Here is a 15,194-nt window from a genome sequence, read left to right on the forward strand (position 1 = left end):
GCCGAGGCCTTCCCCTGAGAAGACCCTCAGAAGAGCCCTGCTGGGTCAGGCCAGGGAGGGTCCCTCCAGTCCAGCCTCCCGTCTCACCCAGGGGCCAGCCAGTTCCCCTGCAGGGCCAGCCACAGGGCAGAGAGGCCGAGGCCTTCCCCTGAGAAGACCCTCAGAAGAGCCCTGCTGGGTCAGGCCAGGGAGGGTCCCTCCAGTCCAGCCTCCCGTCTCACCCAGGGGCCAGCCAGTTCCTCTGCAGGGCCAGCCACAAGGCAGAGGGGCCGAGGCCTTCCCCTGAGAAGACCCTCAGAAGAGCCCTGCTGGGTCAGGCCAGAGAGGGTCCCTCCAGTCCAGCCTCCTGTCTCACCCAGGGGCCAGCCAGCTCCTCTGCAGGGCCAGCCACAGGGCAGAGAGGCCGAGGCCTTCCCCTGAGAAGACCCTCAGAAGAGCCCTGCTGGGTCAGGCCAGGGAGGGTCCCTCCAGTCCAGCCTCCTGTCTCACCCAGGGGCCAGCCAGCTCCTCTGCAGGGCCAGCCACAGGGCAAGGAGGCCGAGGCCTTCCTAAGGACATCAGGAGAGCCCTGCTGGGTCAGACCAGGGAGGGTCCCTCCAGCCTGAATCTACGGCCCGTCAGCAACTTGGATGTCCTCATGTTCTTGTATCTCAGGAGAGGGAGAAACGTTTCCCTCCACTCCAGGCATAATTTTATAAGCCTTTATCCTTCTCTTAGTCATCTCTTTCCTAGACCGAAAAGTCCTCCAGTCCGTCCTTATGCAGAAGGTGCTACAGCCCCCCCTTATCCTTCAGGGAAGGGTAGACTAAAAAGTCCAAAATCCCCCCCCCACACACACACACACACACACACACAATATCCAAAAATAAATAAGTCCTTTTGGTTGCCCCCCTCTCTTCTTTTTCCAGCCCTGCAGTGCACTGGCTTGACCCTTTCATGAAGCTCTCCACTACGCGCCCAAGATGTACCCCCCTTAAAAAACCCCAAATCTCTGCAAGTTCAGACTCTGTCAGCCTAGACTTGGAATAGGCTGGGAATAGGCTGTCAGCCTAGGCTGGGAATTTGGGGCAGGGGAGCAGAGCAAAGACCTCCGCGAAGGCCTCAGGCTGCTCCTGGTGGGCTTTCCCCAGCAAAGGAAGGAGTCTCACTTCCTCCAGGCGCAGGGGAACCCCGTGGATATATTTAGCAGGGGAACTGACAGCAGAGAGGAGAAGTCAGCCGCTGCCCGGCAGCCAGGACCCACATGGCGCTCCCCCAGGAGGGATTCGGCCAGCTTGCAGGTAAGGAAGGACAATCGACGGGACTGAAGCCGGGAAACGGTTCTGCCTACAGCTTGACTGCTTCGGGGGTGTTGGGAAGGATCCCCCCCCCCCCACGTTCAGAGGAGAATTGCATCACACACGCCCTTTCGCGTAATGCTCCTTGCTCAGCCTCACCGGCCTTTGGGACGCCTGGAGACCCTGCCTGGAGACCCTCCCACAGCCTGGCAACTCCACGTGGGGCTGGAGGTGTCTGAGAATCACGGCAGATCTCCAGGCGGCAGAGAGCAGTTCCCCTGCAGGCAGCGGCAGCTTTGGAGGGCGGATTCTCTGGCGTTCTGCCCAGGGCCAGTCTATGCACGGAGCACATGCTACGGGCCCCACGCTTCCAGGGGCCCCGCACGCACAGGGCCTCTCCCCCATGGATCAGGGCTCCCCCCTTTTCCCGCTTTAAGGGCACTCAGAGTGACACCCCTTTCCACTGTGGGGGACCCTCTGCGCCAGTCTGGCTGCTCCCACCACCAACGGCACTCTGCTAGGGAGCCCCAAATCCTTACATTGACTCTGGTGCTATCCTTAAAGCACCCCTGGCTCCGCCCCTTCTCAGGTCCCCCCTCTTGAGACCCCCCTCCCCAGGCTCCACCCCCAAATCTCCCAACCCAGAGTTGGCAACACGGAACAGAAGAGGGGAGGAAAGCTGCTGTTTGGGGCACCCAATCGAGACGAAAATGCTCCTGCAGACGCTTTGCTGGGCCAAGCACCTCGGCTGAGCTTGTCAAAGGCTACGATGGGCTAATCCCTCGGGCAGGGCAGGCCAAAGGGGCCCTCCAGGTGTCCATGGAGCCAGCTGGGCTCATGGGGATTGTAGTCCATGGACATCTGCAGAGGCAGAGTTGGGCCACCCCTGCCCCTTGCAATACTTGGCTGACTCCGTGCTTTGTGTGTCTGTGTGTGTGAGTGTGGCAATTTACTCTCCGTTTTCCTCTGCAGCCATTTTGGAATCTGGCAGTGACCCTTCTGAAGAAGATGGAGAGGTACGTACACCCCTTCCCCCAAGGGCCAGCTGGGTTCTCCCTTCCTTATTTGCTTCTCACAACGACCCAGTGAGGTAGCTCAGCTTGAGAGCAATGGCCTACGATGAGGGTATCAAGGCAAAACCTCCATATATAGAGACAGCATATCTCTGAATATCACATGCTGGGAGGGGCAAAAGAGAGGAAGATGTTTTGGCTAAGAACTTCGGAAGGGCTTTTTAGGATCAGTGTTTGGTTGCTACCAGGATGCCCCAGAAGGTTTTTCTGCCTTGGATGGTGGCACCGGGTTGGCCAGTGTGGTGAACAGGATGCTGGATGCAGTGGTGTGCTGGCCAGCTGCTCTTGCAAGACTGGTCTTATGGTCACAGCCATGGCCTTGTTGGGCATGCCCACCCCCCACCCCCCTCCTGCTCCTATGAAGACAGAATGAATCTCAGACAATGATTCTGTTCCTCTCTGCCTCCTTCAGGAAGACGCTCCTCTCCAGGAAGCGGAAAAGGCCAGGGAGAAACTGGCTGAATTTGAACAGGGTAAGTAAGAAGCTGCACTCCCTGGACCTGGGCAATCTGCTTCTTGTTGTCAGAGTCTAAATATGCAGAAAAGCTGAGGACACGCTGCTGAAGCATAAAATAGATTTCCGGGGGGGGGACATATTTTGTGGGAAAGGAACAAGGTAAATGTCTGTCTGTACTAGCTGGGAGAGAGGAAAGACTAGCCGCAGGCAGAAGAACCAGAAAAACCTCAAAGATAAATTCGGGTGCGTCACTGTGTTGATCTGGAGTAGCAGAACCAAGAGTGAGTCCAGGGGCACCTTTACGACCAGAAAAGTTTTCTTCCAGGCGTGAGCTTCCAGTCCCATGCCCAATTCCTCACACAATGAAACAGAAATCAGCACAGTCCTTGTATAAGGCAAGAGTAAATTAGCAGTGAATTAGTAAATTGCATCATGAAGACACCCAACCAATCTGCAGCATAAGGAAGCATGCTTGGCTGCCTTGCTAGACTGAGTTCCTCAGTCCTTTGGGCTCAGTTCCTGTTCACAAAAGCATAAGGGGGATAAAAGTGTTGAGACTAGCAGCTAAGGGCAGACGCTTTCCCAGTTGTGAAGAGAGGAAATTAAAAGAGACCGGGGGGGGGGGGCTTCAGTGGGCCCTAATGACCTACTGCCTGGAGATGAGCTGAAATCCCAAGGATTCCCCCCTGGAGGTTGGCATCCCCTGCACCTCTTGGCCTCAGTGTCGTCTTTCCCTTCCCCGTTTCTAGCTTCTGCGGCCTTGCTGGAGGAGCTCAACTCCTTGGAGGCCGAGTACGAAATCGAGAAGAGTTGCCGAGAACAGGCCGAGGTCTACGCAACTCAGGTGAGCTTGCTGGGCCCCTGGTGGAGATCAAGGGCCAAGATCCTGAGGCGGATCCCACATTGGTCAGGGGGTCAGACTAGATGGTCTCTAGGAACGTTTCCGGTTTTATGATTCTGTGGCTTGGAAAACAAGTTGCAAGAGGGACTTTTTGGCATGTCAAAATAAGAATATCCCCCCCCCCTTAACATCTAACATGACAGGGGCAGGTGGATCAGACTGAATTGTTTTATGAAACGTGGTTTTAATATTGCATTTAATACATTGATGGAGCCTGCCCTGACCTTACGGAAAGGGCGGGATAGGAAAACAGAGGTATTTACGCATGCAGCCTCTCCTCCCTCCTCCTTCATGAACCAGGAGGCTCTCCCACTTGGGCTTCCTTGCAGGATCCAGCCCAGACCCTGCCCAGAACTGGCACCACCAGAATTGTTGCTTCTTGGGCAGAATTCGGCTTCTCTGTAACAGGAGAACGTGACATCTCTGCTGGTGGATTGGGAGGCTGATCAATGCTGGATCCCGTAGGACTGCCGGGTCCCCCCGACCTCTGGCAGGGGATGGGGCAGGGTGGCCAGATCCAGACTCGGAAATTCCTGGAGGTTTGGGGGTGGAGCCGGCGGAGGGCAGGGACCTTGGGGGGTGTCAGGCCATGGAGTCCCCCCTCCCCAGCAGCCCTTTTCTCCGGGGGAACTGATCTCTGTAGTCAGGAGAGGAGCTGGAATTCCAGGGGATGCCCAGGTCCCACCTGGAGGATGGCATCCCTATTGCTGATGCCCCCTTCCCTTGTTCCTCCTCCCAGGTGAACCGGGAAAACATGAAGCTGAAGCGGATCAGTGCCGTCCTGCTGCCGATGCTCAGCCACCTCCCGGGAGACTGTGCTGGCTTGGCTGACGAGGAGGAGGTCGCTGGAGAGCCAGCAGCGGATCTGGGGTGCCAATACTTGCAGCAAATCAAAGGTGAGCCCGGAATCTCTTTTTCCCCGGATCACGTCTGAATGACACAAAACAGTCACTGCCTCAGGGTTCCCGCTGGCTGGGCGGAAGGAGGGGAATGACCCTGTGCTGGAGATGGGGCATCACTTTGGGTAAAGGCCAGAAGGGACATCACCTCGCTGCTGTGACCTCTAGGCAACACTCTAGGATTTGGGCAGAACTCTACGGTCAAAACCATAAAGAGAGTCATTGTTGCCTGACTCCTTGCCACGCCAGTGATGCCCAGAGCCGTCTCCTGGAATAGGCGGTATATCAGTCAAACAAACCAATCAATGATGGCATTTCCTGGTATTTGGGGAGACCCACAAACATTCCCTGCCCTTCTTTCCTTGGCTGTCTCTCGACCCAAGATCTTCAAGCAAGGATTTCCCGGCTGCTGTGGGAGAAGAAGGAGCTGGCCGGGCAAGTGAAGGAGCTCGAGGATCATGTCCGGCACCTCCAGGAGCAGGTAGGGTGGGCAGCAGCCAGAGGCAGAGGCAGGGCCCACTTGTAGGGTGGCCAACCTCCAGGTGACCTCTGGAGATATCCCACCATTACAGTTTATCTCCAGGTGACAGAGATCAGTTCCCCTGGAGAAAATGGTTGCTTTGGGGGGCGGGCTTTATGAAGAAGAAGAAGAAGAAGAAGAAGAAGAAGAAGAAGAAGAAGAAGAAGAAGAAGAAGAAGAAGAAGAAGAAGAAGAAGAAGAAGAAGAAGAAGAAGAAGAAGAAGAAGAAGAATTGGTTTTTATACCCTGCTTTTCCCTACCCAAAGGAGACTCAGAGCAGCTAACAATCGCCTTCCCTTCCTCTCCCTACAACAGACACCCAGCCAGGTGAGAGCTCTGAGAGAACTGCTCTGTGAGGACAGCTGTTACTGTGACTAGCCCAAGGTCACCCAGCTGGCTGCATGTGGGGGAGGAGTGGAGAACCAAACCTGGCTTGCCACTGCACCCTTATACCCCTCTAGGATTACCAACCTGGAGCCTTTGGGGGTGGAGCCAGGGGAGGGTGGAATTTGGGGCAAGGGGGACCTCAGAGGAGTCTATGCTGCAGAGTCCATCTCCCATGCTGCCGTTTTCTCAAGGGGAACTGATTTCTGTTGACTGAAGATGGGCTATAATTCCGGAGCATCCGCAGGTCATTCATGCTACAGATCTGGCATGTTCCACTATGGACGTTTTACACTAAACCGTCTTAGGGGATTGTTGTATGGATGTACTTTTTTCACAACCAAGAGCCAGTGTGGTGTAGTGGGTCAAGCGCTGGACTGAGGATCCTGAGCAACTGGGGTGTGGATCCCTTCTTCTACCATGGACAACCTCTCAGCCCGCCCTCCCACACGGGGTGGTTGTGGGGTGACATGGAGGAAGGGAGAGCCGTGCTCTCAAAGCCAGTCGGAGTCCCAGCCGGGAGGTAAATAAAGGCCAGGAGAGGAATTTTTAATAAATGCAAATATAGTGAAGGGTTGTTGTTCTGCGTCTTCCTTCCGCTCAGCTAGAAGAGTTGTCGTCCGAGAAGAAGTGCCTGGAGGCTTCCGTGGAGCATCACCAGCGGGTTTTGAGGAGGGTCAGACAAGGCAGGTTGGCAGCTCGGGGAGGGGGGGTGTGTGTGTGTGCCAAAGGAGGCGGGACATAAATCACGAAATGAATACATTGATGCCATGTGGGCTCATGACTCTCCTCTGGACCTTTCCAGCATCCCGGCTGGTTACCAAAGAATACGATGAAATATCTCAACAGCTCCACCTGGAGCAGGAGCTGAGGCAGCAGGCGGAGGAGTTTGCCCACCAGGTAGGAATTTAAGGGGCAGGAGGGAACCTCTTGGTTCACTTGGTCCCTCTGGAGGAGGCTTGCCAGGTCCCTCTTGGCCCCCGGCAGGGGCGTGGGGGAGTGGGGCTGCTAACGGCAGGGTGGGAAATTCTCGTGGGTGGAGCCTGGGGAGGAGAGGGTCCGCAGTGGGGGCAGTTCCACAGAACCCACCCTTCAAAGTAGCTGCGCTCTCCAAGGAGACGGATCTCTGTCATCTGGAGACGAGCTGTAAGTCTGGGGAATCTCCGTGTCCCCTCTGGGGGCAGAACCATGGCCATGCTCCCCCTCTCCTCAAGCAGTTCTGGGTCTCTCGTGTCCTCGCAATCCCCTGGGCTTCCTTCCCCCCGGGCTCCAGATGCTGGTGCAGCAGAAAGAGGCCAAACGGCAAAGCGCAATCCTGATGCAGAACGCCGGGCCGGACTCTCGGCTTCTCCGAGCTCTGGATGAGCTGGCCAAGACAACCGGGGTGCTGGAAGGAGCCCGGCTGGAGCATCAGGCCCGGGTGAGTCTCCTGTCCAGACGCCTGGCCGGAATTTCTCAAATCTGGAATTCAGTTACATCTACTTTCCCCTTCCTTTGGCCAAGATCTGTATAAGAAGTTTCAAAATGTAAACCCCCACCAAAAAAACAACAACCCAAAAACCCTGTTTAGGTAAAATAAGAGTGATGTGCGTGGTGTGCACTTTGGAGAGGCATGCTTTTTGTAAGAACTTTGGGGGGAAATGCTGATTTCGTGAGCTTAGACAGATGGGGAGTGGGTGGGCAGGAAGGGATGTGCCAGGGTTGGTCTCTTGTGGCCCTTTCTTGCATAACCAGGGAATTGCTGATGGCCACTGTGGGATGGGAGCTGAATTTCCTCCAGGCCAGGCTGGATTCTGGAGATTTTTGGTGGAGAGATCAGTTGGGCATGAAATAGGGGTCACTGTGGATGGGCAGCCTGTTGTGAGTTCCTACATTGTACAGGGGGTTGGACTAGATGACCCTTGGAGACCCTTTCCAGTTCTATGATTCTATGACAATAGGAAAGTTCCTATCCATTCAGACTGGAGTAAATTTGGATTTATTCTTGGGTCTGCAGGTGAAGGATCTGGAGTCCCAGCTGGCAGAGCGGCCACAGCCAGGAGAAGTGCAGAAGCTCCAGGCTGCCCTGGCTGCAGCTGTGGAGAAACATACCTGCCTTGAAAGGCAATTGCTACAAGCAGAGGAGAGAAATGCCACACTGGGAGATAAAGGTATGGCCTGGGCAGAATGCTTTTCAGCTGCTCCTGAATTGAACTCCTCACGGGATTGGGGCATTCCAAGGTGAAAGCAGCATACCTGGTCCGTTGACAAGCTTCCTCCAGAAGGCTACAATCCTCCAATGACTGGTTTTTTTGGCCCTATTTGCAGAGAGGAGGCAGGTGGCAGCCAGAGACAATAGGGCCTTCTCTCTGGCGGCACCCCACCCTTGGAACACTCTCCCTCTTGGTGATTGCCTTGTTCTGCTTCATTAACTGGCCAACACAGGTTTTTAACTGTAGGATTCCATCCTTTTGTGGTCTGCTTCAATCCTGAGGACGGTTTTTATGGCTATCGTTCTGAATGCTGGTTTTAGGGTTGGTTTTAGGGTTTGTTCTATTATTTAGGATTTTACTCAATTGATTTTCAGGTTTTTCTGCATGTGTTATTTGGTCCTTTGTGTACCCTTATGGCAGGAGAGCCAAACTGTGGCTTTCCAGATGTTCAGGACTACAATTCTCATGAGCCCCATAGCAGAGGCTCATGGGAATTGTAGTCCTGGACATCTGGAGAGCCACAGTTTGTCCACCCCTGCCTTGTGGCATCTTTCCTCCCACCCCTTTCCCAACGTGTTTTAGTCCCCCTAGTGGTCACTTTTATTTATCATCACTGCGTCGCCGATTTATTCTTGAGCACTTTAAAATGCAGTGAAATAAGCAGGAGACAGAGATGAAATATCAAAGAAGCCACTAGTAAAACATATGCGGAAAAAGGAAAAAACTGAGCCTAGAAGGGCACAAGAGCAACAAAAACAAGAAATATAGGAAAGCCCTTTGTGAGCAAGTCTCCAGACAGGGGACAGGTAAATGTTCTAAGTAAATAAACCAAACCTCCAACATTCCACCTTTCCAGATCTTGGGTGGAGCCCAGTGCATGAAGGAATCGCTGTGGATTTCACATCCTTGCATTCCCCTCCCTCCCATGCCTGGAAAGAAATTGAGCTCTGGTGACGTCACAGCATGCCCACCAATCAGGGCTATGCACAGCCAGCTTCTGGGCGGGACCTGTAGAACTCTCTCCCCACTCTTAGTGCTGCATTTGTAGGTGGGGGTGCCTCCTAACTGGCCTCGCCTGCTGAATTCCAAAACTCACAGGAACAAGTCCTCCCTTTACAAAAATTACACTTTTAGAAATCCTGCAACAGCAACAAAACAACAACCCCGCACTTCCGTTCCTGAGAGCCCTTCTTTGTTTTGCAGTGAAGCTGATGGAAGAAAAGGCCAAGTGGACGGAAGACTCTTCTCCTGGGCCCTGCCCCACGGCTCCCCCTCCTCCCCCACCCCCTCCTCCCCCACCACCCCCTTGCCCAACCCCTGTGGAGTAAGTAAATGCACTAAGCACTTCTCATCTTCAGTGACTTAACTCCCTAACAGAGACGGTGGAGATCAAAGAACGGCTGGTCCCCTAAAGAGGGGCTACCCTAAAGGTCCCCTAAAGAGGGGCTACAAGGCAGCCCTACAAGGACTTCCAAGGCAATGCTGCCATATTTGGTGGGACAGCTCATGCCCAACTCTTGTACGATTAAGGAGAATGCTGAGATAGTCCAGGAAGCAGGAGACACTTCATCCGGTGTTCTTTGAAGTGGTGGATAGGGTTGCCAACTCTAGACAGGGAAATTCCTGGAGACTTGGGGGGGGGGCTAAGGAGGGCGAGATTTGGGGAGGGAGGAGATCTCAGCAGGAGGCAATCCCACAATACAGCCATTTTCTCCAGGGGCACTGATCTCTCTGGTCTGGACATGAGTTGTAATTCCAGGAGCTTTCCAGGCCCGACTTGGAGGTTGGCAACCCTAGCCCCCTGGCGGATGATGCCGTAGCTCCTTGGAAGCAAAGGGCAGCCAGGATCAAGATCAGCGGGGTCCAGGAGTAGAGGGTTATCCCCTGACCTCTTCTCTTCTCCTCTTGCAGTCCCCTCCTGGCCATCAAGCAGAGGAAGGGAGCTCCCCGAGTAAAGCAGGCAGGTAATCTGAGGAAGGGGAGGGCAGGTGGGGAATTCCTGAAGAATTTGGGGGAGGGGGAGCCTGAGGGAAGGTCAGGTTCGGGGAGTGACCTCAGCGGAGTATCGTGCCGTTTAAACCCCCATCCCCCCCCCCAAACATCCATTTTCTCTTGAGGAACGTCATGTCACCCCTGTCGTCTGGAGATTGGCTGTAATTCTGGGAGCTCTCCAGGCCCCAGGAACTGACCGAGAGGGCAGGGGGACAGGGACCCAGAGGACAGCAGTATGTGAATCTGGATGTCGGAAGGAAATTTTGTACCTTCCAGACGCAGGCAGGCAGGCATTCCCCGGCTCATCTGTCTCAGCAAAGCAGCAAAATGTATCCCAGCATGAGGTCAAAAATGTTTTGATTGATGAATAAGTGGTGCAGTTAATAGGAGTCCTGGCAAAACACCCAGAGATAAATCGTGACTTGAATCACAAATCAACACCGTGGCGAGTGGGATCCCCAAGTACCCACAAAGGAGCAGGCCACCTAGGCTTGCCATCCTCCAGGCGGTGGCTGGAGAACTGCCAACGGGCAGCAGGGGTCGGTTCCCCTGGGGAAAAGGGCTGCCTTGCAGGGTGGGCTGTGTATGGTGGGATTCGGAGGGCTACCATGTTGGTCTGAAGCAACAGAACACTCCAACAGCCCCTTTAAGAGGAAAGTGTTATTCTGGGTGTCAGTTTTCATGTGCAGCCACACATGAGCATGCACATGATGCTGGCAGAATTTGGACATGCAAAGAGGGACGAAGCACCTGGCTGCTTAGAAGAATGCAATAGTTTAAGAGGAGACACAAACATTGTGTGTAGACGGGAGAGAGAGAGTGCTGTCTAACTGCTCTGTCTGCTCATTCGGTTTTTCTGGAGGCAAGAAGGGAGGAAGGGCACTCAAAGGGGAAGGAAGTCTCCAAGGAGCCTATCAGAAGCCGGGGGGAGATAACTTTAAAAATACCACAAAGTACCTGTCTAACTGTGCTAAAAACGCATCTCCTCTGATGCCCCCTGCAGGACGTTCTTCATACTCTGCTCAATCATGCACACAACAGATCCTGAGCATTCCAACAAACGAAAGCTTTTACCCAGAATTAAATGGGTTTGTCTTAAAGGTGCCACCGGACTCAAACTTTGTGGCATGCCGTTGTATCCCAATGAGCTCCAGGTATTTGCCCACCCGGAGATGGCGACCCCAGGTCTTACCAATCTTCTCCTCCTTCGTTTAGAGATGTTGAACCGCAGCACGGAAGACTGCAAAGTGAAAGCTGTAGAGGAGATGATGGCCCGGATCCGAAGCGGGGTGGTGCTGCGCTCGACCCAAGGGGAAGCAGAGGCCTCGCCCAAGGTACAGGGGGCACCTCCATGGGGTACGATGCCATCGAGTCCAGTCTCCAAAGCGGGGCAGGATCCACTGGGAGGACAAGGACGGTCTGGACTGGGGGGAACGTCAAGCTGCCTTTTCCTGCATGAGAGCTGTCTCTTTCCAGCCCTGGATGACAGAGCGGGGTAACCTCCTTGCCCGCTTCTGAGCGCCATCGAAGCATAGAAACCCTCCCTTTTCTGTTTCTCCCCAAGGGACAGTCTGCGGCAGCAGCGGCAAGCAAGCGGAGAAGCGCCGCGATGGAGCTCCAAGACCTGCTGGTGAGGGTCGGCTCTCGGTGGGGAGGGGCTGGGCTGGAGAACCCCACCGGCAGTCCCAGGCCTTGCAAAGCGGGTTCCCGTCAGACCCGTCAGTGCCTCGCTTGGATCAGTGCAGAACCTCGATCGGTATCATCCACGGGTGGACAGTGACTCTGCTTGGCAGGCAAGCCCAATCCCTGGCAGCAGCGGCAGCAGCAGCTCCAGCGGGAAAGGACAGGCAAGAGGCGATGGGGTAGGCCTCCGCCTGAGGCCCTGGAGAGCCAAGGTCAGGCTAGGCAGACGGTGCTGACCTTGTGGGCCTGGCTCAGTAAAAGCCAGCGTCTTTCATTCATGCCTTGGATTGTTTCTCCACCTTTAACAAGGGCTCGGTGTGGTTCACACCCTAGGAACTCCATCGTCCAGCCCTTCCGCTGTCTGTCTGTCTGTCTGTCTGTCTGTGCATTTACTCAGACAGTGTCCATGCTGCCTCTTGACAGGACCTCCAAAAAGGCAGATCAGTGAGTTCTAGAGCAAATCGAGCCAGAACTCTCCCTCATACAGTCGGCATAGGGTTGCCAGGCTCCAGATGGGGTTGGACACCTCCAGGAATCACAGCTCTGAGGGGGCAGAGAAAAGGGTGGATTGGGGTAGGGGGGTCTCCCCTGGCTCCCCCCCCCCAGATCCCCAGGAATTTCCCAGTTTGGAGCTAGCAATCCTAGACTGACAACATTTCACCCCCACACACACACACAAAACCCGGCAGTGTAGCCCTTGGCTGTGGTGCCAGTCGGTGCTCTCCTGTGGCGGCCAACCTCGCCCTGTGAGTGCCTGCGGTGAGCCCACCCCTCTCCTCCCCAGAGCACCATGAAGAGGCCGGCCAGGAGGTCCAGCCAGCGGAAGGGCAGCCAGAAGCACAGCCAGCTGGAGGCCATCTTGCAGAGACGCCGGCGGATTGTCGACTGCCCCGGCCAGTCCCCAGCTCAGCAGCAGCGTCCTGCCCCCGAGGAGACGGGACACGGGGCCCCGATCTACCCTGGAGGGGCCTCAGCCGGGGCCCACCCCCCTCCAAAGGCAGAGCTCCCACGAAGCCCACATCCCAGCACATCGTCTTCCACGGATACCAGCGGAAGCCCGCCAGGTGGGTGGGTGGGTGGGAAGTCGCCTGCTGGAACGGCAGGCCAGGCCAGATGCGATACAGGGGAGCCCAGACGGGGGTCTCTTGCCAGCCTTCCAAACCTAACTGGCAGCTCCAGGTTCGGAGGGGGGGGGCAAGGGTGGAACTTCCCTCCCGGGGCTTTAAGGAGCCCTCCCTCCGAAAACACCATTCGCTCTGCTGGATGAAAAGGCACGGATTTTCTGGCTGCTCACCAAAGAAGGTGGGTGGGCACGGAGGTGGGGTCTTATTTGGGGGGACACGTTTCAGCTGCAAGAGTCCCTGCCTTAAGGGAAAGCATGCTGGTGGTCCGGTTAACCACATGTGAACGTATGACGTGGCTGCCCCAGGAGGACACGGCCCACCTAGCTCCACATCGGCCTTTCTAAAAACCGGAGCGGAGAGAGACTGTGTGTGAGAGAGGCAAAGAAAGGCAGGCTTGCCAACCTCCAGGTGGGGCCTGTAGATTTCACAGAATTAGTCAACGAGAAGCAGCGCTGCCTTTTATACCCCGCTTTTCTCCGCATTAAGGGTAGGGTTGCCAGTTTGGGGTTGGGAAATACCTGGAGAATCCGGGGTGGATACTGAGAAGGGTGAGGTTTGGGGAGGGGGGCTTCGATGGGGTCTGGCTTGGCCGGTATCCAAGCGGCACACCTCCCGGGACACCCACCAGTAGTGGCCTTTCTCGTCTCCTCAGGTGAGGCTGCAGCCAAGCCCTTCGTGGGGCCCCTGGAGGAGAAGAGCCCCAGCCCAGTCCGGAGCCAGCAGAGCACTGCCTCCCTCCAGGCCAGGCGCCGCACAGCTCCCTCGTCCGAGAGCAAACCCTGAAGCAGAGGGGGCAATCGGGAGGCCTCCGCAGATGTCAGGCCCACTTCACCAGCCTCTTCGGAAAGACAGACGCGGCGTGAACGTCGCGGGCAGCAAACTCCTCATCTTTGTTTCTGCTCTGCTCAGCATGCCAAACAGAATCCCGGTTGCCTTGAGTTGCCAACTCCAGTTTGGGGAAGTCCCTGGAGAAGTGGGTCGGGGCACCAGCAAGGATATAATGCTACAGCTCCCACCTTCCAAACCTGAGGGAACTCATCTCTGGTGTTGGGAGAAAAACTGAGAAGCCATGAGATTTCCAGACCACACCTTGAGATGGGTCACCCCAAAGCGTGCCACGGAATTCAGAGGGGCAGGAGGGGGCTCTTGTCTGGTTTCCCCAGAGCTCAAGACTGCCACACCCTCTCCCTGGGCTTTGTGCACAGTATTATTTTGATTCTGATAATAAGTATTGATGCTACTCTTTTTTATGTTGACCTTTTGTTCGAATGGCTACTCTGTGCTCTGTGGCTGCAATCAATGGCTTCGACTCATTGGTGTAGCTGCTTGGCTCTTTGGGTTGTGGCCCTTTCTTGCAGGCCCACGGAAATGCCAATCACTGCTTTGGGTCCCTGTGGGCAAGCAGGTAGTTGTGATTTCCTGCATTCTGCAGGGGGTTGGACTAGATGACCTTGTAGGTACCTTCCGGCTCTACGATTCTCTGATTACAGTGCATCCCTAATTTCATTGCCAAAGGCCATCGTGAAAAAATTCGGTTTGGCATAATTGGCATGATTTAAGTCTGGAGCCGTTATTTTAAGCAGCTCAGCAGTCTCTGGTCTACTGCGGCCGAGTCGGTAATGTTGGCTTTAATGATGGATTTTATTTTACAGTGCATAATATTTTATTGGTATAAAATATTTTATTGCATAACGTTTTGTTGTTGTTACAAAGGGTTGGCTCCAGGGGCCCCTCTCAGACCCGCAAAGAGAGATTCTGGGCATATGTTGAAATGCTGTTCTAGCTGACATGTTATTGTTATCTGTTATATTGATATCTGTTATACTGATATATTGATACAGGGGTAGTCAAACTGCGGCCCTCCAGATGTCCATGGACTACAATTCCCAGGAGCCCCTGCCAGCAATCGCTGGCAGGGGGCTCCTGGGAATTGCAGTCCATGGACATCTGGAGGGCCGCTGTTTGATGTAAATGTTCTATCTGTTTTATGTACACGGCCCAGAGCCATAGGGAAGGGCAGCATAAAAATCTAAATAAATAAATAATAAATAAGCTTTTGGGGGAGGTGCACTCCTTCCGGCCGCGAACGAAAGCTCCCACCTTGCATAAAACATGGGTGGCCCTAAAGGTGCCCCTGCTGGGCCCCAACTCTGTTCCTGCTGCTTCAGATCCAGGCAGCGGCCCAGGTAAACCTTGTTTTTCTCATGTTTTGAGATATCCTGGCAGGACATCTCCAGGCTCAGCTCCCCTGGGGAAAATGACAGCTTCCGAGCAAAGTATGTCCGGGATTTGAGGTGTCACCCCCCCACCCCCCCACCCACCTCCCCGTTCCCCCTTTCCCCGGCACTGCCTCCCAACCTCCAGCAACTCCCTAGGGGCCAAGTGGACAGAAAGCCAGTCTGGGCTTCATATCTGTGCAGGAGAGAGTAGAACTTGATTGACTTCGTTCCCCTTTACTACCTCTCTTTGCTTTATTTAGTCTGTCTTTCTGGGGATTCAAGGTGGGTTATATGTAACCGGTATAGGATTTCGGCTCCCTTTGAGATTTCTCTTCGTTTGTTTGTTTGTTTGTTTGCTTCCCAGCTTCTGCAGTTCAAACCCTCCTGAGCTGGTCATCGGATGTCCCATTCAGTTGGCTGTACTTGACTGACACGGCTCAAGAGGGTTGCCAACTCTGGATTGGAAATCCCAG

At 54.8% G+C, this 15,194-nt stretch overlaps 1 protein-coding gene across 2 annotated transcripts; it reads left to right on the forward strand.

The window, feature by feature from the left end:
• Nucleotides 1-1,188: 1,188 nt before the first annotated feature.
• LOC143819557 (shootin-1-like) lies at nt 1,189-14,393 on the forward strand. 2 transcript variants are annotated; one of them, XM_077301321.1, is made up of 16 exons: nt 1,189-1,280; nt 2,250-2,293; nt 2,763-2,823; nt 3,557-3,651; nt 4,448-4,604; nt 4,991-5,088; nt 6,116-6,197; nt 6,317-6,411; nt 6,785-6,931; nt 7,508-7,661; nt 8,907-9,027; nt 9,615-9,667; nt 10,911-11,029; nt 11,260-11,325; nt 12,163-12,442; nt 13,155-14,393. In XM_077301321.1, exons 1-16 carry the CDS (start codon nt 1,244-1,246, stop codon nt 13,283-13,285), a joined length of 1,740 nt encoding a protein of 579 aa, XP_077157436.1. In that variant the 5' UTR covers nt 1,189-1,243; the 3' UTR covers nt 13,286-14,393. The 2 variants fall into 2 exon arrangements, with proteins under 2 accessions (XP_077157436.1, XP_077157437.1); XM_077301322.1 differs by lacking the exon at nt 9,615-9,667 and having other exon boundaries at nt 13,155-13,293.
• Nucleotides 14,394-15,194: the final 801 nt, after the last annotated feature.

Source organism: Paroedura picta, chromosome 10 (assembly GCF_049243985.1).
Source record: "Paroedura picta isolate Pp20150507F chromosome 10, Ppicta_v3.0, whole genome shotgun sequence".
NCBI classification, from domain to species: domain Eukaryota; kingdom Metazoa; phylum Chordata; class Lepidosauria; order Squamata; family Gekkonidae; genus Paroedura; species Paroedura picta.

Coding starts and splice junctions, on each gene's coding strand:
- LOC143819557 (XM_077301321.1), top strand. CDS start 1,244: ATGGCGCTCCCCCAGGAGGGATTCGGCCAGCTTGCAG. Junction 7,662..8,906: donor TGCCACACTGGGAGATAAAG/GTATGGCCTGGG, acceptor TTTGTTTTGCAG/TGAAGCTGATGGAAGAAAAG. Junction 11,030..11,259: donor AAGCAGAGGCCTCGCCCAAG/GTACAGGGGGCA, acceptor TTTCTCCCCAAG/GGACAGTCTGCGGCAGCAGC.